The sequence below is a fragment of the Balaenoptera physalus genome (genome assembly GCF_965194825.1).
Source record: "Balaenoptera physalus genome assembly, chromosome: 16".
In the NCBI taxonomy this organism is placed as follows: Eukaryota; Metazoa; Chordata; class Mammalia; order Artiodactyla; family Balaenopteridae; genus Balaenoptera; species Balaenoptera physalus.
Window position 1 is genome coordinate 13,330,055 of NC_138898.1, and position 21,751 is coordinate 13,351,805.

At 44.6% G+C, this 21,751-nt stretch overlaps 1 protein-coding gene across 6 annotated transcripts in view; it reads left to right on the plus strand.

Annotated features, from left to right (window-relative positions):
- The window catches only part of SULF2 (sulfatase 2), a 143,953-nt gene that overhangs the window by 42,260 nt on the left and 79,942 nt on the right, over positions 1 to 21,751 (plus strand). For all 6 annotated transcript variants that reach the window (XM_082431391.1, XM_082431394.1, XM_082431390.1 and 3 more), the window contains exon 3: positions 4,214 to 4,453. In XM_082431391.1, the coding sequence (XP_082287517.1) occupies positions 4,214 to 4,453 (240 nt within the window). The remainder of the gene's footprint in view (positions 1 to 4,213; positions 4,454 to 21,751) is intronic.

Genomic DNA, 21,751 nt, shown 5'->3' on the forward strand with positions numbered 1-21,751 from the left:
ACAGGAATCACTTTCCCACCGCTGGGGTCCCTGGCATTTGGCGATGTGACCCTGTGCCAGTCTCACTACTGGTGTGCCAGCTAAAGTCACCTCTGGGATGACGAGGGGACCTGAGAGACAGTCCAGGGGACGATTGTGAGCCTCATTGAAGCCGAGAGTTGACCAAGTGTTTGGGGACCTCTGTGCCCTTCCTGGGTTCATTATCACCACCTCCTGCGTGCTATAAACTGGACGTTTCCTGAACGTGACACCCGGCACCCACCTCTGCTGTCAGACAAGCTTGGGCTGGAGTCCTCACATCCCACTTCCCCAGTTCTGTGGCTGTGACCAGTCATTTAACTCCCTGTGCTCAGTTCCCTCTTCTGTTAAATGGTTTGTTGGGAGGATTAAGTAACACGACGCACATTGTGTGCCCAGCACAGTGCATACAGCAAACATTCAGCCAGTGACAGTCACCACATTAATGATAATGATTGTTACTGACATGGAACACTGCCCTCTACCCCAGGGACAAGTCGGAGCTGTCTCAACAGCTAAGTTATATTAAGAGTTGCCAAACTAGGGCCTTCAGGGACCAGGCAAGTAATGTGAATGGGCAAAGTTGGTGTAAGACTATAGGGAGGGGTGGGGAGTGTGGTACAGTAGAGAGCACATCATCTGTTTGGTGCTATTTAAAGTGAAATTTTTTAAATCCACTGCACACGACACAGACACACACACGTGCATATCATGGACACAAACCAGCTTGGGCTCCTGAATTACATGGAAACGCAAAGAGAGAATTTGTTGTTGTTAATTTAGCAGATATTTGTTGAGCAGTCACTATGTGCCAGGCACTGTTCTGGGCTTGGGAGGACAACAGTGAACAAAGTAGGTCTAGATCCCTGCCCCCGTGGAGCTGTCCGGTGGGAGCAGTGGGCAACATGCAAATAAGAGAACTGTCCGAGGGCAGTAAGTGCTGGGGAGCAAGTGAAGCAGGGAGGGGGCGTAGGGGTGCTGGAAGGAGGGGCGGCAGTTTCAGTGTGAGGCCAGGGAAGGCCTCTCAGATATGTGACATTTTTTTTTCACTGGAGTATAATTGCTTTACAATGTTGTGTTAGTTTCTGCTGTACAACAAAGGAAATCAGCTCTACATATATCCCCTCCCTCTTGGACCTCCCTCCCACCCCACCCCCATCCCACCCATCTACATTATCACAGAGCACCGAGCTGAGCTCCCTGGGGGATGCAGCAGGTTCCCGCTAGCTATCTATTTTACACATGGTAGCATATATATGTAAATCCTAACCTCCCAATTCATCCAGCCTCCCCTTCCCCCTCTGTGTCCACCCGGCCATTCTCTACATCTGCGTGTCTATTTCTGCCCTGCAAATAGGTTCATCTGTACCATTTTTCTAGACTCCACATATATGTGGAATCAGATATGTGACATTTGATGGATAACCTGACGGAGGCTAGAAGGATGCGCCCCAACGCCAGTGGGGCCCGTGGCTCTGCTGGACCCTGAGGCCATGGCCCGCTCCCTCTGCAGGTTCTGGCGAGTTCGCACCAGCTGGTGGAGGGAGGCCTTGGAAAGCTCACCTCCTCCATCCCCTCCAGAGGGAGACTTCACACCTGGTAGAAACCCTATAATTGCCACCAGTTACAGATGGGACCCTTGGGGACTTCTCGGGAGGGCATGTGACCTTGACAACAGATGTTCATGTAGTTCCAGGCCTGACGATTGCTGTTGAGACAAAAAGCCGGTTCTTTCCTCTATCCACTGGGCTGACCTCGGCCAAGAGCCTCAGGGAACACAGCTGGCTCCAGGTGGGCGTCCCTTATAAAACTGCCTCAGCACTGGGCTCAGAAGGGCAGGCTTTGCTCTGTTTCCGTCGGTCGTTCAGTGAGACATTACAGAGCACCATCTATGTGTTCCTGGGGGTAGGGTGGACAGGGCCCTGGATCACCCAGAACTCTCAGTCCAGAAGCAGAGGCAGATCATAAACAAGTGAACTTGTAAAGAAGACCGTTTCAGAAGGACAGAAATGCTGAGAAGAAACATACATTGGTGTGATAGCAAGTACATAGGGGGCTCCTTCTGATGGGGAGGTCGGCCAGGCCTTGTTGAGGAGGTGACCTCTAAGTTGAGATCTGAATAATGGGACAAGCCAGCAAAATGAAGTCTCAGAGAGAGAGTCCCAGGCAGAGGCAAGAGCAAGTGCAAAGATCCTGGGGCAGGGATGAGCTTGGAGCCCTTGAGAAACAAAGAAGAAGCCAGTGTAGCCAAGTGAGCAAGGGGGAGGGAAGAGATGAGGTCAAAGAAACACGGGAGGTGGGTTGGCAGGGAGGGCCAGTCTGGAAGAGTCTTAGGCCACAGTAAGGAATTGGGGTTTTCTTCTGAGTGTGATGGGAAGCTGCCAGGTGGTTTGAAGCAGTGAAGAAATATGATCTATGTTTGCCTCAGGGAAGCTCTAGCTGTTTCCTTCCCTGTTTGGTGGAAAGATGGGATAAAAGAATCATGTAAATCTCCATTTCACTCTGAGCCTTTAGGGACAGAGTGCCAAGGTGGGTCTGATTTGTTGTTTTCAGGTCACTAGAGGGTGACCTAGTTGCTGATTGGGATCAGCGGCTCCCTGGCAAGAACTTCAAATGCCTGGTGGACCCTGGATTGGTTTCCTACTGCTGTCCTAACAGATAGCCATAAACCAGGTGGCTTAAAACAACAGAAATTTGCTCCCTCGCAGTTGTGGAGACAGAAGTCTGAAATTAAGGTGTTGGCAGGGCTCTGATTCCTCCAAAGGCTCAGGGGTGAATCCTTCTCAGTTCACCCAGCTCCTGGAGGCCCAAGGAGTTCCTTGGCTTGTGGCAGCATCCCTCCAATCTCTGCCTCCATCTTCACATGGCCTTCCCCTCCGTGTCTGTGTGTCTTCTTCCTTCTGTCTCTTGCAAGGACACTTGTCATTGGATTTAGGGCCCACCCAGGTAATCCAGAATGATCTCACCTCAGGATCCTTTAGTACCTCTGCGAGGACCCTTGTCCAAATTAGGTCCTATTCACAGGTGCCAGGACTTGGGACAGGGGCTTATCTTTGGAGGGTGGGCCGTCATTCAACCCACTATAGACCCTAAGAACTGCAAGGAAAAGAAAAAAACAGAGGATGGCCTTAGAAGGAAAAGAAAAAGGATTTCCATTGAATATTTCTGTTAAACCTACTAAGTGTCTGGGTACCAGCCATGGTATACGATTTCACATCCATCCTTCACACATTTATTGAGTACCTACTGTGTGTCACACACCATAGGGGCGTTGAGGATTCGGCAAGGCACACAGTCTTTGAGCTCCTGGAGCCCTCAGTGGAGCAGGCAGTGTGCAGGCACCAGCGCACAGTAGGGTTTCCACACAAATTCCTTTCCTTCCTATACCTTGCTCTGCTCACAGCTTCATTGAGAAACAAGAATAGGCATGAGTGAAATCACCATACCTAATGGTTTATCATTAAGTCCTAATAATACATGCGTGATAAGAGCTCAAGGGAATCAGAAGCCAGAGTGATCCCAGAGAGCAATGAGAAGAGGTGCGACTATACTGATGGGTCAGATTTGGGGGGGGAGGGGGGAGATGGGAAGTGGGCTCCACGCTGGAAGGACCATGTGGACAAAGGCGGCGACGGTGGGTTACCACTGATGCAGAGCACATTAGCTGAGAAGTATTCAGAGAGAAGGCGGAGGGGGGGAGGGATTGCCCGGTTGACGTGATCGGATTTCATTAAGAGGGAACAATTCTTGGGGAAGTTCCAAATGAAACAAAGTATAATCTTCTCTCTGTTTACATAGTGGTTGCTTTCCAAAAAAAAAGTCAGCATATATTAATACCCTGCAAAAAAAGATGTTCTGTTTATATGCAAGACAAGAGTTCTTTACTAGGCTCAGATAACTTATAAACAGGTTTTTACCTACCCGCCCCCACGAATGTCTAGTGGAACTGGGGACCCAGGGTACTTCCTCATTGCGCAGGACCATCCAATAGTGCATTGCTGGCCGCTGCCCAGAAATGCCAGGGGTGCCCCCCAATCTGTCCCTGGAGATTTCCAACATACACTCCCCTCCCCCGGCACGGGGGCACTGCCCTGTTGAGGACCACTCAGCAGCCGTCTCTAATTGTTTGGTGCCCGACTGGGGCACACTCGTTGGAAATCTGCTGGCCCACATCTCACCTCCGCTCTGGTTGCAGGTTCCATGCAGGTGATGAACAAGACGCGGCGCATCATGGAGCAGGGCGGGGCGCACTTCGTCAATGCCTTCGTGACCACGCCCATGTGCTGCCCCTCGCGCTCCTCCATCCTCACCGGGAAGTATGTCCACAACCACAACACCTACACCAACAATGAGAATTGCTCCTCGCCCTCCTGGCAGGCACAGCACGAGAGCCGCACCTTTGCCGTGTACCTCAACAGCACGGGCTACCGGACAGGTGAGGGAGCCGGGCTGCCACGGGCGGGCACGTGAGTGGGCTGGGAACCTCCGACGTCGTACCCGGTGTCCTGCCTCGGACCACTGTCTTTCCCACTGTGGTCCCTGTACTGCGAGGGGTCCCTGTAGTGCGTGAACAACTTTCTTTTAATTTAAAAGTTGTGCACTGACTTCTAGATGTGTTCGAAAAATACACATTTATTTGCCTACAGGAGTGATAGAAAGTGACCTTTCCAAAGGAATTTGAGTTAAAAAAAAAAAAAAGTGAGTCCATTTAAAATATGAAATATACTACAGAGAGGCCATGAAGTACTCGGGCAGGAGTGTGAGTTCTCTGTGAATTGTGCTATTTAAGCCGTTGGGGGACTACTTCGTTAACTTGAGGCCATCAGCATGGAATAAGCTTCCAGAAGAACATTGGGGTGGGGGATGGAGAGGAGTGTTATGTGGGGACTGTGGCCACTCTACAGATGGCAAGGGACTGTTTGTCTACACTTGATCGTCTACACTGCCCAAGGTGCTGCATCCCTCCTGCAGTTGGTGCCCGCAGTGTTGGTTGCATCCTGGGTGGAGAGCGAGCGAGGTGTCCTGTCTCTTTATCCTGCAGGAGGTACTTTGGTGCGTTCTGAAGACTCACCTGCCAGGCTGGTTGCCTGAGGCAAAGGCACAATTATAGTCACTTATCTGCAGCACCATTGCAAAATCCTCCAAACTCAATTAAATTTGCTTTAATTTAGAAAAATAAACAAACACTCCTCACCTTGGGTAAGGAGCCAAGGCAGTTGTGAAATCAGATACTGTGGCTTGAATGTTGTAACCCTGGGAAGTTGTGTTCAAGTGACAAGGGGCTTCTTTGGGTAGGAGTGACATGAGAGAAGGACAGATACCTCCCTCAGCTGGGTTCACGGCACTGAAGCCGTCCTGGAAGCTGGGCAGCTGCCCCTCACATACACGGTGTGGCTGGCATGGGCACATCGGGGTGGGGAGCTTGCTGGTGAGGTGTGTCGTCTTGCAGACTGTTTCCACTGCCAGAATCACCTAGCGAGCGGGTCCTGCTGAGAGAACTAGGAAGGCCTCGGTCCTATACACATAACCCTGTTGGTTCCGGGATCTCTGCAGAAAGCCACATGGCTCAGAGTTTACCCCAGGCCAGCACCCATCTGGTTGCAGAGACCTGGATATAGATGGAGGAAGCAGGACAGACCAGGGCACCTACTGAAAGGGGCATCTGCCACTCAGGTCCAGGTAATTATAGCCATTCGTGCTCAGGGTTGCCAACCTTCAAATATTTCTAATCTGAATTTTTGGCCAAAATCTGCTGATTTTAAAAAATATTGGCAAAACCCAGTTTGTTTTGTTTTGTTTTGTTTTTTTAATATACAATGTGGACCCACAAAGAAAACATGTCTCTGAGGGCTGTGAGACCCACTTTTAGAACCTCTAGCTGAAAGGTCTGTGTAGAAACCTTTAGCTTTGGATGCCAAAGGAACAGTAAGTACCCTAAAAGTGTACTCATCAACCCCCCACATTTGACAGCTAGGGCAACGGCAGCCCAGAAAAGAGACTTGCTCATAGTCATAAAAGCAGGTGCTTGTGGCATAATCAAAATGGAAACCAAGACCATAGGACTTCAAAGGGAGTATGGATGTTGTTACATCCATCAAATTGAAAGGAAACATATATACTGCAATATCTTAGAGGCTCACGATAGGGGCCAGAGCTTGGTGTTTCAGAATCATGTAGCTGGCACAGGGAAGGAGCCATCTCTCAGGATTTAACATTTCTTCAAAATTGATTTCTGCAAACTTTGTCCTTGAATTTAAACAAATCACCAAAAAACACTTTCCCCAAAGAACTGCTTTCATCCAACTCTGCTTAACTATTATACCCTCAATGAAGACTGGGAGTGTAATGCCAAGTATAAATTGCCATACATAAAACATTTATGTTTTTTGTAAAACTGTCCTGAGAATTTTATTCGTTATGTTTAGAATGGCCCTCTCTACAAGGAACTCTGTTCTAACCTGACTTTGAGAACTCAGGACCCTGAAAATGTCTGTTTACTGTGATGAACTTATGTGCTCTTGTCATTAAAGAACAAGAGCTGTGTACCCTGTATACTTTCCCTTTTTGTCCTGGTAGTTAGGAAGCTCAGATTTGAGTTTTATTTCATTTTTTTTTTATGGCTGAGTAATATTCCATTGTGTGTGTGTGTGTGTGTGTGTGTGTATACACACACACCACATCTTCTTTATCCATTCATCTGTCAATGGAAATTTGAGTTTTATATTAAGCCACTGCTTAAAATGAAAACATGACCAGTTATGCTGGTCATTGTAGGTTGATTGAGAAAAATAACCGAAAACTATAATGAATTCAAAATCCCTTTTAGATTAACTTGATTTGTATGACTCACATTAGAATAATTAGACTCATATTAGAATAATAACTTTTTAGCTCCCCAGGGAACAATGGTCAACTGTTCTTACCAGGTCTTTGGACACATTCAACCTTGCATTCTCATAAGTGTCTAGGGCAACTGATTGAATTGGATTTAAGTTTTTTGGCTGTGTGTGAGAGACCCAAGACAGCAGTCATTTAGTACTCTCTCAACTAAAAGTCTGTGCTGCTTTGATGGACCTGCCCATGAATTGATCAGAGACTCAACCATTTTCTTTTCTTTTTTCTTTTTTTCTGAGGCATAATTGGCATATAACATTATAGTAGTTTCAGATGTACGACATGATGAGTCAATATTTGTATATATTGCAGAAGGATAACCACAATAAGTCTAGTTAACATCTGTCATCATACATAGTTACAAAGGTCTGTGTGTGTGTGATGAGAATTTTTAAGATCTACTCTATTAGCAACTTTCAAATATACAGCATAATATTATTAACTCTAGTCACTATGCTGTACATTATAGCCCCATGACTTATTTATTTCATAACTGGAAGTTTGTACCTTTTGACCCTCTTCACTCATTTCACCCACCCGCTACCTCCCACCTCTGGCAACCACCAATCTATTCTGTGTATCTATGAGCTCGAATTTGTTTTAGATTCCATATATAAGTGATATCATATGGTAATTGTCTTTCTCTGACTTATTTCACTTAGCATGATACCCTCAAGGTCCATCCATGTTGTTGCACATGGCAAGATTTCCTTCTTTTTCATGGATCAATAGTATTCCAGTGTGTGTTTACCACGTTTTCTTTATTCTTGCATCCATTGAGGACACTTAGGTTGTTTCGGTATCTTGGCTATTGTAAATAATGCTGCAATTAACATGGGGGTGCGGATATCTTTTCAAGTTAGTGTTTTCATTTTCTTCAGATAGATACTCAGAGGTGGAATTGTGGGATCATATGGTAGTTTTATTTTTAATCTTTGAGGAACCTCCGTACTGTTTTCCATAATGGCTGTACCAATTTACATTCCCACCAACAGTGAACAAGGGTTTCCTTTTCTCTAAATCTTTGCCAACATTGTTATTCTTTGCCGTTTTGATAATAGGCATTCTAACAGGTGGGAGGTGGTATCTCATTGTGGTTTTGATTTGCATCTCCCTGATGATTAATGATGTGGAGCATCTTTTGATGTACCTGTTGATCATCTGTATATCTTCTTTGGAAAAATGCCTATGCAGATCTGTTGCACATTTTTTAAATTGGATTGTTTGGGGTTTTTCTATTGAGTTGCATCAGTTTTTTGTATATTTTTGAAATTAATTCCTTATCAGATGTATGAGATGCAAATATTTTCTCTCATTCGGTAGGTTTTCTTTTCATTTTGTTGTGCACAATGTTCCTTTACTGTGCAGAAGCTTTTTAGTCATCCCATTTATTTCCTTTTGCTTTTATTGCCTTTGTTTTTGGTGTCAAATCCAAAAAAAATCATTGCCAAGGTCCATGTCAAATGATGATTTCAGGTCTTATGTTCAAGTCTTTAATCCGTTTTGAGTTAATTTTTGTCTGTGGTGTAAGATAGTGGTTCAGTTTAATTCTTTCACATGTGGCTGTCCAGTTTTCCCAGTTCCATTTATTAAAGAGACTGTCCTTTCCCTATCATACATTCTTAGCTCCTCTGTCATGAATTAATTGACCATATATGTGTTTATTTCTGGGCTCTCTATTCTGTTTCATTGATCTATGTCTGTTTTTATGCCAACACCATACTGTTTTGATTACTACTGCTTTGTAATATAGTTTGAAATCAGGGAGCATGATGCCTCGAGCTTTGTTCTTCTTTTGTTCTTCTTTCTCAAGATTGCTTTGGCTATCTGAGGTCTTTTGTGGTTCCATACAAATTTTAGGATTGTTTTTTCTGTTTCTGTGAAAAACGCCATTGGAAATTTAATAGGGATTGCACTGAATCTGTAGATTGCTTTAGATAGTATGGACATTTTAACAATATTAATTCTTCCAGTCCATGAGCATGGAATACCTTTCCATTTATTTGTGTCTTCTATTTCTTTCATTAATTAATGTCTTATAGTTTTCAGTGTACAAGTCTTTCACTACCTTGGTTAAGTTTATTCCAGATATTTTATTCTTTTTGATGCAGTTGTACATGGGACTGTTTTCTTAATTTATCTTCCTGATAGTTTGTTTTTAGTGTATAGAAACACAACAGATTTTTGTGTATTGATTTTGTATCCTGCAGCTTTACTGAATTAATTTATTAGTTCTAACAGTTTTTTGGTGGAGTTTTTAGGGTTTTCTATGTATAATGTCATGTCACCTGCAAATAGTTACAGTTTTACTTCTTCCCTTATGATTTGGATGCTTTTTCTTTCTTCTTCTTGCCTAATCGCTCTGGCTAGGACTTCCAATACTATGTCAAATAAAAGTGTTGAGAGTGGGCACCCTTGTCTTGTTCCTGATTTTAGAGGAAAATTTTTCAGCTTATCACTTGAATATGATGTTAGCTATGGGCTTGTCATGTATGGCCTTTATTATGTTGAGGTATGTTCCCTCTACAGTCACTTTTTCGAGAGTTTTCCTCATAAATGGATGTTGAATTTTGTCAAATGCTTTTTCTGCATCTGTTGAGATGATTTTTATCTTTCATTTTTTTAATGTGCTGTATACATTTATTGATTGGGGGATGGTGAACCATCCTTGCATTCCTAGAATAAATCCCATCTGAACATGGTATATGATCCTTTTACTGTATTGTTGAATTTAGTTTGCCAATATTTTGTTGAAGATTTTTGCATTCTGTGTTCATCAGAGATATTGGCCTATAATTTTCTTTACTTGTGGTGTCCTTGGCTGGTTTTGGTATCAGGGTAATGCTGACCTCATAAGATGAGTATGGAGGTATTCCCTCCTGTTCTATTTTTTGGAAGAGTTTGAGAAGGATTGATATTAATTCTTCTTTGAATTTTTGGTAGAATTCACCTGTAAAGCTGTCTAGTACTGGACATTTATATTTGGGGAAGTTTTTTTTTTTTTTTAATTTATTTTTGGCTGTGTTGGGTCTTCGTTTCTGTGCGAGGGCTTTCTCTAGTTGTGGCAAGCGGGGGCCACTCTTCATCGCGATGCGCAGGCCTCTCACTATCGCAGCCTCTGTAGTTGCGGAGCACAGGCTCCAGACGCGCAGGCTCAGTAATCGTGGCTCACGGGCCTAATTGCTCCGCGGCATGTGGGATCTTCCCAGACCAGGGCTCGAACCCGTGTCCCCTGCACTGGCAGGCAGATTCTCAACCACTGCGCCACCAGGGAAGCCCTGGGGAAGTTTTTGATTATTGATTCAGTCTTCTTTCTAGTAATTGGTCTGTTCATATTTTCTCTTTCTTCATCAGTCAGTGTTGGTAGGTTGTATGTTTTTAGGAATTTATCCATTTCTCTAGCTTGTCAAATTTATTGGCATATAATTGTTCATAGTAGTCTCTTATGATCCTTTGTATTTCTGTGGTATCAGTTATAACGTCTCTCTTTTCATTTCTGATTTTATTTATTTGAGTCCTCTCCCTTTTTTTCCTGGTTGAGTCTAGCTAAAGGTTTATCAATTTTGTTTATCTTTTCAAAGAACCAGTTTGTAGTTTCATTGATCTCTTCCACTGTCTTTTTAGTCTCTGTATTTCATTTATTTCTGCTCTGATCTCTATTATTTTTTTCCTTCTACTAACTTAGGGCTTTGTTCTTTTTCTGGTCCTTGAAGTGTAATATTAGGTTATTTATTTGAGATTTTTCTTGTTTCTTGATGTAGGCATTTGTCGCAAGGAACTTCCCTCTTAGAACTTCTTGTGCTGCATCCCATATGTTTTGGTGTGTTGTATTTCCATTTTCATTTGCCTCAAGTTTTTTTTTCTCTTTTGATTTCTTTGACCAATTGGTTGTCCAGTAGCATGTTGTTAATCTCCACGTATTTGTGAATTTTCCAGTTTTCTTCTTGTAATCAATTTCTAGTTTCATACCATTGTGGTTGGAAAAGATGCTTGATATGATTTCAGTTTTCTTAAATTTATTAAGACTTGTTTTGTGGCCTAACATATGATCTATCCTGGAGAATATTTCATGTGCACTTGTAAAGAATGTATATTCTGTTGCTTTTGGATGGAATGTTCTGTACATGTGTGCTAAGTCTATCTGATCAACATACGGTTTAAGACTTATGTTTCCTTATTGATTTTCTGTCTGGATGATCTATCCATTGATGAAAGTGGGGTAATAAAGTCCCCTACTATTATTCTATTGCTGTCTATCTCTCCCTTTGGGTCTAATAATATTTGCTTTATATGTTTAGGTGCTCTTAAATTGGTCAGAGACTCAACTGCTTTCTATTTCTCCTTACTTCCCACTGATGAGAAACAAGTCACCTGAGCACACATGATTGCAGAGGAACCTAGGGAATGTAGTCTTTATTCTGGGTAGCCATTTGCCCAGCTAAAAATTCTACTACTATGGGAGAAGAAGAAATGGATACTGAGGGAAGATTAAAGTCACAACCTCAATAATGGTTCTTAGTCTGTTTGTGTATGTGAGACCCTTTTGAATACAGGAGGTTAGCTGGAACTGTGGAAGACTGGAACCAGAAAACTGTTCCTTAAGTGGACCAACAGTTCATGTAAATAGTGCTTTTAATGTATTTAATTAGGTATTTTATCTTGAAAAAGTGAAACTACACAGTTTTGAAAATAACTTTATTCTGTGTTATATTCTAATAGTATTTAACAAAGGTTAGGTTATAACTGTGCGGAATGGATTGATTCTTTAATCAAATGAATTGATGAAGTGTCAGTTAAAGGCAGTGGGGGGGATAACTTGTTCAACAAATTTAAATGATAGCACAATATGATATCCTTTACTTCACCTTCAGTTTTCACAGCAAAATCGTAAAGGGTCATTTTTGCAAACGTATTGGAGGATTTGATCAGTTTTCCCAAGGGCCTCTCCTAATCCTTTGACATCTGAATCTTCCCTGTGAAGTACTGATTCCCTCATCATCATTTTCAGTGGTCTCTTCTTCAGTTATCTCATAGACCAGATTATTGTTTGTCAGTGGATTTGCACATACTTTAAGCTGTCCTCCCGCATCACTTTAATTTCACAAAACCTTGCATCTTTCATAAGATTTGCCATTTCATTTTGCCATCGTCTTGCTCTGTGCTTCCCCGTGTTTGCAGTAGAGATTGACAGAGGATGAAGTGAGAGGTGCTAAGTTCAAGCAGGATAAATATCAGTTTGTTCATGGGTATTTCTGTGTGTTGGCTTCCTCTCACTTCAGGGACTCAGATCTCAAATATAAATACCCCTGAAAGGATAAATTGTATCCTAAGTTTTCACAAAATGTGCTTAGCCATCTTTTAGCACATTTCAGCTGCCCTGACTGTGCTCCCTTATATACCCACAAGTTAAAGTTATATCATCCGTGGAAATGAGATGCTTCCAGGTCTTTGCAAAGCAGTTGAGAGCAAGAACTCTGACTGGGTTCAAATCTGGGCTCCACCACTTACTAGCTGAGTGAATTTGAACAAGTTATTTAACTTCCGTGCCTTGGTTACTTCACCTAGGAATAATAATGTTACTTAGCTCGTAGGGTTTTCTGAGGATTAAATATGTTAGAACAGTGATACCTAGTAAGCACTTAAGAAACATTAGCAATGATAGACACAGCACCGCACCAGCGTTCAGATGAATGTCACAACATGTAGCGTCATGTGATGAAAATAAGTTATACCCACGGATCAAAAGGTAGCAGCATGTGCTCAACCTCTCCGGTAATTAGTGAAACGCAGATTCAGCCAACAGTGCACTATCACCTCTCGCCCATCACCACAGCAAGTATTCAGAGGTCCTGTCACCCCAAATGATGGTGAGGACGTGAGAAAACAGGAAGACCAGCAGTGGGAATGCGCATTAGCACCTCTACTTTGAAGAGCAATTTGGCAGTTTCTGGCAAAGCTGACAACATGCATCTCTTTCCATTCAGCAGTTCTCTGGCTCTGCACCCCTCAGTTCTGAGGAGGTGATACGTAGTTCTGCTTAAGCAAGGAGAGGGTATTTCTTGGTAATGCTCGTGGCTGGTAGATAACCTTCAGATCCAATTGACAGAAACCCCAGTTCCCAAGTGGTTTTGACAAGAGACTGAATTCTTTGCTCCCTAAACCAAAAAGATACAGGCGAGCTTTATACAGGGACAGATTCTGTGGTTTGACAGTGTCACGATTTTATCATAAGGCCTGAGGTCTCAAGAGGATGACTGGCACTGGGACGGGCCCCATGCCTCTTCCTTTGTATGATACCTTAGCATTCAGCAGGGTTTTTTCCCAGAATGCCCAAGTGGTGAGAGTCTTTCTGACTGGACCAGCTTGAGTCACATGCCAACCCCTGAACCAATCACCACGGAGAGCAGACGGTATGTGCCAATTAGCTTAGCCCATGTCACCTGTTCCTGAAGCAGCAGACGGAGTCATTTTCCCCCAGCACCTGGGTCCCCAAATAGAAATCAAGAGCTGTTGGAAAGGATAAAGAAGAAACACATACTACAGTGACATTCACAGATTTCCACTACCTTGCCGTGGGCAAAACAACCACCACCAAAGGGGGAAAAAAAAAATACACCTCTTCCGGCCCTTCCTGATGAATTAGACAGGAGTACCCATTTCCTTCTCGCTAGGGTACTGCTTCCTCATTCCACGTTGCCGTCTGAGTCTGGCATTTCGGAAGCTGTTTCCCCACCCAGCTCCTGCCATCTGGTGCAGACTTTTGTAGAGGTGTGAGCGCTGGGGGTGAGCCTCCTCCCTTTCCCTCATCGTGTTCTAGAATGCACCGTGGGAGGAGGGGAGCACGCCCCTCATTACAGGCCCCAGGTGTGCCAGGGCTCCCGGTCAGAGCTGTTTTGAAATCAGGCCCTGAGCACCGCAGTTAATTTCACTCTTCTCCTCGTACAGAGCTGGGGAGGGGAGGTCAGCTGAGGACCTAGACTACTTGGCTGTCAACGTTGGGCAGCCATCCTTACTTAGGGTGGGGGGGAACCTCTGTGCCATGACACCTCCTGTGGCAGGATGCCTGGGGCATTGGTGGAGTCTGGGGCATCCCCCTGATGTAGGAGGGTGGAAAGGAATCTGCTTGGCATTTGGGCATCCCTGACAAAGATTTGCTGCTGGCGTGTAAAGGGGTGTGCGTGTGTGCGCGCGCGTGTGACTTATTTTTTCCCCAAAGTGGTTTTAGGACCACAAAGACGTTAGAGCTGGTGTTTTTCTCTGAGATAATCCTCACCCCTCCCTCTTTCCACCCGTCGGTTTTGATCTGCTTTTAGCCTCTTGCCCTGAAACCCACACACCAGCCTCCAGCTGCCTCAACATCTGCCTTTGGATGTCTCCCTGGCATTTCGAACCTGGCATGTCCAAACTGACTTCCTGACCGTGTTCCTCCCCCTCCCAGGCACCTCTCACAGTCTTCCCCTGGGCAGTTCCAGTGTCCCAGCCGCTTAGACCAAAACCTTAGTGTTATTCTTGTTTGTTTGTTTTTTCTCCCTTTCACACTCTACATTCAATCCATCAGCAAACCCCATCAATTCTCCCTTCAAAATATACCAGAACCCTCTCTGGTGCCACCATCCTTATCTAAACCTCCATCATCTCTTGCCTGGGCTGCCCCAGCTTTGTCGTCTCTGGCCTCCCTGCCTCCGCCCTCACCCCGCTAGGGTCTGTTCTCACCACAGCAGCCAGAGGGATGCTGTCAGCCTACGTCAGATCCTGTTTCTCCTCTGCCCACAGCCCTCCTAAGGCTCCCCCCTCACTCAGGGTAGAGGCTCCCACAGTCACCTCAGGGTCCTGATGATCTGCCCCCCTGTCCCTCACCTCTTGACCACCTCACCTCTTGTCCTCCACCTTAGTCACTCCCCTCCTTCCTGTTCCTCAAACCATCCAATAATTCCTGGCCCATTCCCATCTCAGGGCCTTGGCACTTACTCTTTCCTTTTCTGGAGACTTCTTCCCCTCACATCTGCATGGCCATCACTCACTTTCCTCAGACCTTTGTTCAAATACTACCTCCTCAGGGAAGCCCTCCTTGACTATCCATCCGAAGGAGGCTCCCCTTCCCCCTTTTTCCCCTCACCCTGCTTTTTTAAGTCAGAGCCCTTGTTGCCACATAACATATATTGGAATGCTGTCTGTCCAATTTCCCATGTTAAGTTACATCCCCTGACCCCTCTGGTTCTCCCTGCCCTGGTTCCTGCTTTATCCGCCTCCCTGGCCCTTTCACCGCTGATGATACACTTTGCCACGTATCTTGTTGGTTGTCTCCCTTCTAAAATGTCAGCTCCATGGAAGCAGAGATATGTGGTCTGTCCTCTCCAGCATCCCTGTGCTGGAAGGGGGCCTGCCCCGTAGTAGCTGCTCATTGAACGGTTGCAGGATGAGTGGATGAATCTGTATTCTGTCCAGACCTGGCAGCGCCCCCCGACCCTCCCCCATCTTGTCTGTGCTCCTTTCTCCTCTCCCGTTTCTCTCCTCCCCACCCCCAGTCCCGCCGTCTCAGCCTCTCCTCCTCTTTCTCCTTGGCCCTTCTGCCTGCACAGAGGAGAAAGGACTTAGACTCTTCCTGGGACGAAGCCTCCGGGCCCCCGTGCAGCTGTCCCGCCTTTACAATGGCAGCCTTCTCTTTGCTTGGCCTTTCTCCTGTTTTTGCTCCCCACTCTCTTCCTCTCCCCTGAGTGTACACACAGCTCCCTTCTTCCCTCTGTCCAGCTGCCCCCCTCCAGCGCCCTGCCCACCCCCTCTCCAGCCTGTGGTGGGACACTAGAGCGTCTGCATTTGCCCCAGGAAGTAGACCCACCTCAAGAAGCGGGGGGCTTTTCCTCTCCCGGCACCACGACCCCGCCTTCCCCACCATGAAAGTCAGGCTCGGTGGTGGTGTAGCAGCCCCTTCCAGGGCCCAGGGCATCCTTAGGGGGTACACGTTTGTCCCTTCCACATACACCTTCAAGCTGCATTTCTTTAAACTCCAGTGTAATAGTCACTCCCTTCCTCCAAGACCTTCAGGCTTCAAAACAAGTAAAACATTGGTGCAGGAGCTCAGAGAATTAGGCTCTGCTTCTAACTTCTTTGTAATCTTGAGCTGAGACCTGCCCCCTCTGGGCCTCAGTTTCCCCATCAGTGCAGTGGAGTTGCACCGTCTGTGTGTAAATTACCCGATGCCTCTTTGCTATGATTCTATCCTCAGGGTCATGGGACCAGTGCCCACCATCTTGGGAGGAGAGCCACCCGGGAGCCACAAGAGGAAAGAGGAAGCAGGTGGTCATGCTTCTCCTCGACTTTTCAGAAACTGGGTGTGAGGCTGATGGGACAAGATTTATACACTTTCAAGCACCCTCTATCCCAGCCCCTTAGCTAGTATATTCCTTTCCTACGGCTGCTGTAACAAAAGTGCCCCAAACTGGGTGGCTTAAAATAAGAGAAATGTATTCTCTCACAGTTCTGAAGGGCACAAGCCCAAGAACAAGTGTCAGCAGGGCCGTGCTCTTTCCAAAGGCTCCCTGGGAGAATCCTTCCTTGCCTCTTCCAGCTTCCAGTGGGTGCCAGCAAGCCCTGGCGTTCCTTGGCCTGTAGCTGCCTCACTCCCATCTCTGCCGCCGTGTTCACACGGCCACCTCCCTGTGTGTCCTCTCTTCACATGGCCTTCTCCTCTCTGTGTGTCTGCATCCAGATTTCCCTCTTCTCTAAGGACACCAGTCACCAGATGAGAGCCCACCCTAATCCGGTATGACCTCATCTTAACTTGATTACATCTACAAAGACCCTATTTCCAAATAAAGTCACCTTCACAAGTACTCGGGGTTAGAACTCGAACATATATTTTGGGGGCCACGATCCAACCCACACCAGCTGGGCTCTTTCCCACACACCACTTTATTTAATCCTCGGTGATGCATTAACCCCCATTTAAGCTGCAGGGACATCCAGCTGGAGCAAACCCTGCAGGCGAGCGGGGATGCTCAGAAACCAGCTGTCTCCCCGTCACCGCCGGGGCTGTGGGCCTAAGTGCGGGGCACTGTGGCCACCCAGCCGGTGAGCTCCGTGCTTCGGTTTTGCTCACGGAGGTCATTCAAATGACCTTAGAAGTCAGAACAGAAGTGAGAGGAAGGACAACTGTGGTGGGTGAATATATATCCTTGTCCACATAGAGCCTCAAGAGGCTATGAGGGAGTTTTCAGGGTAAGTGTGACCTTTTGCAGGCCCTTCCCCAGCGCAAACTGCGATTCCCCTGAACATTCTGGAAGGGTTTAGACTAGAGCCCAATACGGTAGCCACTAGCCACCGGGAGCTACTTAACTTTCAATTAATTAAAAATAAATCAGACTTTAAATTCCATTTCTCAGTCGCACTAGCCACGTTTCAAGTGCCCCCGTAGACACACGTAGGTGACAGGTGGGATGGTGCAGGTATAGAGTGTTTCCATCACTGGAAAGTGTTCTATTTATTTGGACAGCCTTGGAATAGTGTAATTTAAGCAAAATCTTCTTGGAAAGGGGCACAAACCTTTGGGAATATGATCATTACAACAACAATACTAAAAAAAAAAAAAAAAAAAAAAATGCAGGTTGTTATTATGCAGCATTTACCATGCCCAGACCTTGTGGCAGGTGCTTTACATAATTCATTCTACTGAATCCTCACACAAGCTTTTGAAGTAGCTGTGCCCCCTCCTATTCCCGTAGTGCCCCCCTCGGGTCCCGAGCCCGGGGATCCAGTTCCTGTACCTGCCTCTCCAAGCCTTCCCAGGCCATCCTATGGCTGTGTCATGGGTCAGGGTCAGGACCACGGGCAGCCACAAAGGAGCCCTCCATCCTGGGGCCTATGGGTCCCACCTGTCCGTAGACAGGTTCTTGTTCTCTGAGCACCCGGCAGATACCATCCTTTGGGCAGCAGGTCGCTTCCAGCACACACGTCCAGCCCTTTCACAATGCATCTGTGGTTTTGTGGCAGGGATCAGAGTAGAAGGAGAGAGGGCTTTCAGCAGAGGAGGGGAGCTGGGCACCGCAGGCGTCAGCCCTCCCAGCACCAAGGAGAGGTCTGCTCGCTGCCGTGTCTGTGTGAACCCTTTCTACCTGGGAAAGACAAACTCTAAGGCATCAAGGGGCCGGGGCGGGGAAGAGGGCAGCACCGTAGAGCCCATCCAGGTGTGCCCATTAGACGATGAATGGGCCCAAAGTTCCCAGATCTGAGTTTGTCAGAAGTGCAATATCCAGATTTTTATTGAAATTGCCCAGATTTCTAATGTGGATTATTTGCTCTACTTTCTAAAAAATCAATAAAAGCACCAGGCAGGTCCAAAGCAAACATAATTGTGGGATGGATTTGGCCCACAGGCCAACATGTTTGCAAACTCTTTTCTAACCTGGTAGTTCTCAAGAGAGCACACCTCCCCCTAAGGCTTAACATCTATGAAGGCATTTCCGGTGGTTATAAAAATTGAGGGGTGCTACTGGGGGCAGGGACCAGGGACCTTTGTGCCCTGCTCTGCACAGGAAAGCCCCACACAGCCCCCAAATTGTCTTGCATTCCACATGGCTTCTGAGTCTTCTACCAGATCATTATATGAGTGGATCATTTGATGTTTATTGTTATCTGAGCCTTGACCATAAGTCCATTTTATATATAAACACTGAAGGGGTTTTTGCACTCTTTTAATACACTCTGAATTTTCCAGGAACATAAGGATAAGCAAATGGAGGGTATATTATACTTGAATGCAGAACTTTTCCCAGAGTTATTCCCTATTGCTGACAATCTCCTCACTGATGGCAGGGCCACCTGAAGCATTCGACATGCAGCCACGCCCACTCTGTGTTTGTAGCTGTCACACTCCCCGTGAATCTAAGTGCACGCATCCGACTACTCCATCCTGTCTCCTTGATGGATGTGCTTGAAAGTTCATGCTGAAATTTTTCGTTATTATAAATTGCCTTCCTTTTTTTTTTCTTGTAGGTTGCAGTTAGAGCATTATATTGATTTCTTGGAAATGATGTGCATACGTAGCTTTTTACCTATAAGTTTCCCTGCAGGAAAATAAAGGAGCATTACAAAATATTTGTCACAGAAATGGGGCGTCAGTCTAATGGCGATGAGAACAGCTCTTTGAAGGATCAGCTTAGTGTCACATTCCTCCGAGGTGATAATTAAATATCCATTGATTGATGGTCTTCCGGGCCTTGTTCTAAGGGTCTCTTGTGGATTTTCTACCCTTCCTTTGTCCCATCCTTCTGGACAAAACCATAATTTTTTTTTTTGAAGTATAGTTGATTAACAATGTTGTGTTAATTTCTTCTGTACAGCAAAGTGACTCAGTTATACATATTTTTTTTCACATTATTTTCCATTATGGGGTTTTTTTGTGAATTTTATTATTTTTTTATACAGCAGGTTCTTAATAGTTATCCATTTTATACATATTAGTGTATACATGTCAATCCCAATCTCCCAGTTCATCCCACCACCACCACCACCACCACCCCCCACCACTTTCTCCCCTTGGTGTCCATACATTTATTCTCTACATCTGTGTCTCAATTTCTGCCCTGCAAACCGGTTCATCTGTACCATTTTTATAGGTTCCACATATATGCGTTAATATATATTTGTTTTTCTCTTTCTGACTTACTTCACTCTGTGTGACAGTCTCTAGATCCATCCACATCTCTACAAATGACCCAATTTGGTTCCTTTTTATGGCTGAGTAATATTCCATTGTATATGTATACCACATCTTTATCCATTCGTCTGTCGATGGGCATTTAGGTTGCTTCCATGTCCTGGCTATTGTAAATAGAGCTGCAGTGAACATTGTGGTACATGACTCTTTTTGAATTATGGTTTTCTCAGGGTTTATGCCCAGTAGTGGGATTGCTGGGTCGTATGGTAGTTCTATTTTTAGTTTTTTAAGGAACCTCCATACTGTTCTCCATAGTGGCTGTACCAATTTACATTCCCACCAACAGTGCAAGAGGGTTCCCTTTTCTCCACACCCTCTACAGCATTTATTGTTTGTAGATTTTTTGATGATGGCCATTCTGACCGGTATGAGATGATATCTCATTGTAGTTTTGATTTGCATTTCTCTAATGATTAATGATGTTGAGCATTCTTTCATGTGTTTGTTGGCAATCTGTATATCTTCTATGCAGAAATGTCTATTTAGATCTTCTGCCCATTTTTGGATTGGGTTGTTTGTTTTTTTGATATTGAGCTGCATGAGCTGCTTGTAAATTTTGGAGATTAATCCTTTCTCAGTTGCTTCATTTGTAAATATTTTCTCCCATTCTGAGGGTTGTCTTTTCGTCTTGTTTATGGTTTCCTTTGCTGTGTAAAAGCTTTTAAGTTTCATTAGGTCCCATTTGTTTATTTTTGCTTTTATTTCCATTTCTCTAGGAGGTGGGTCAAAAAGGATCTTGTTGTGATTTATGTCATGGAGTGTTCTGCCTATGTTTTCCTCTAAGAGTTTTATAGTGTCTGGCCTTACATTTAGGTCTTTAATCCATTTTGAGTTTATTTTTGTGTATGGTGTTAGGGAGTGTTCTAATTTCATTCTTTTACATGTAGCTGTCCAGTTTTCCCAGCAACATTTATTGAAGAGGCTGTCTTTTTTCCACTGTATATTCTTACCTCCTTCATCAAAGATGAGGTGTGGGTTTCCCTCTGGGCTTTCTATCCTGTTCCATTGATCTATATTTCTGCTTTTGTGCCAGTACCATACTGTCTTGATTACTGTAGCTTTGTAGTATAGTCTGAAGTCAGGGAGCCTGATTCCTCCAGCTCCGTTTTTCTTTCTCAAGATTGCTTTGGCTATTCGGGGTCTTTTGTGTTTCCATACAAATTGTGAAATTTTTTGTGCTACTTCTATGAAAAATGCCATTGGTAGTTTGATAGGGATTGCATTGAATCCGTAGATTGCTTTGGGTAGTAGAGTCATTATCACAGTGTTGATTCTTCCAATCCAAGAACATGGTATAACTCTCCATCTATTTGTATCGTCTTTAATTTCTTTCATCAGTGTCTTATAATTTTCTGCATACAGGTCTTTTGCCTCCTTAGGTAGGTGTATTCCTAGATATTTTATTCTTTTTGTTGCAGTGGTAAATGGGAATGTCTTCTTAATTTCACTTTCAGGTTTTTCATCATTAGTGTATATGAATGCAAGAGATTTCTGTGCATTAATTTTGTATCCTGCTATTTTACCAAATTCATTGATTAGCTCTAGTAGTTTTCTGGTAGCATCTTTAGGATTCTCTATGTATAGTATCATGTCATCTGCAAACAGTGACAGCTTTACTTCTTCTTTTCTGATTTGGATTCCTTTTATTTCTTTTCCTTCTCTGATTGCTGTGGCTAAAACTTCCAAAACTATGTTGAATAATAGTGGTAAGAGTGGGCAACCTTGTCTTGTTCCTGATCTTAGTGGAAATGGTTTCAGTTTTTCACCGTTGAGGACGATGTTGGCTGTGGGTTTGTCATATATGGCCTTTATTATGTTGAGGAAAGTTCCCGCTATGCCTACTTTCTGCAGGGTTTTTATCATAAATGGGTGTTGAATTTTGTCAAAAGCTTTCTCCGCATCTACTGAGATGATCATATGGTTTTTCTCCTTCAATTTGTTAATATGATGTATCACATTGATTTGCATATATTGAAGAATCCTTGCATTCCTGGAATAAACGCCACTTGATCATGGTGTATGATCCTTTTAATATGCTGTTGGATTCTGTTTGCTAGTATTTTGCTGAGGATTTTTGCATCTATGTTCATCAGTGGTATTGGCCTGTAGTTTTCTTTCTTTGTGACA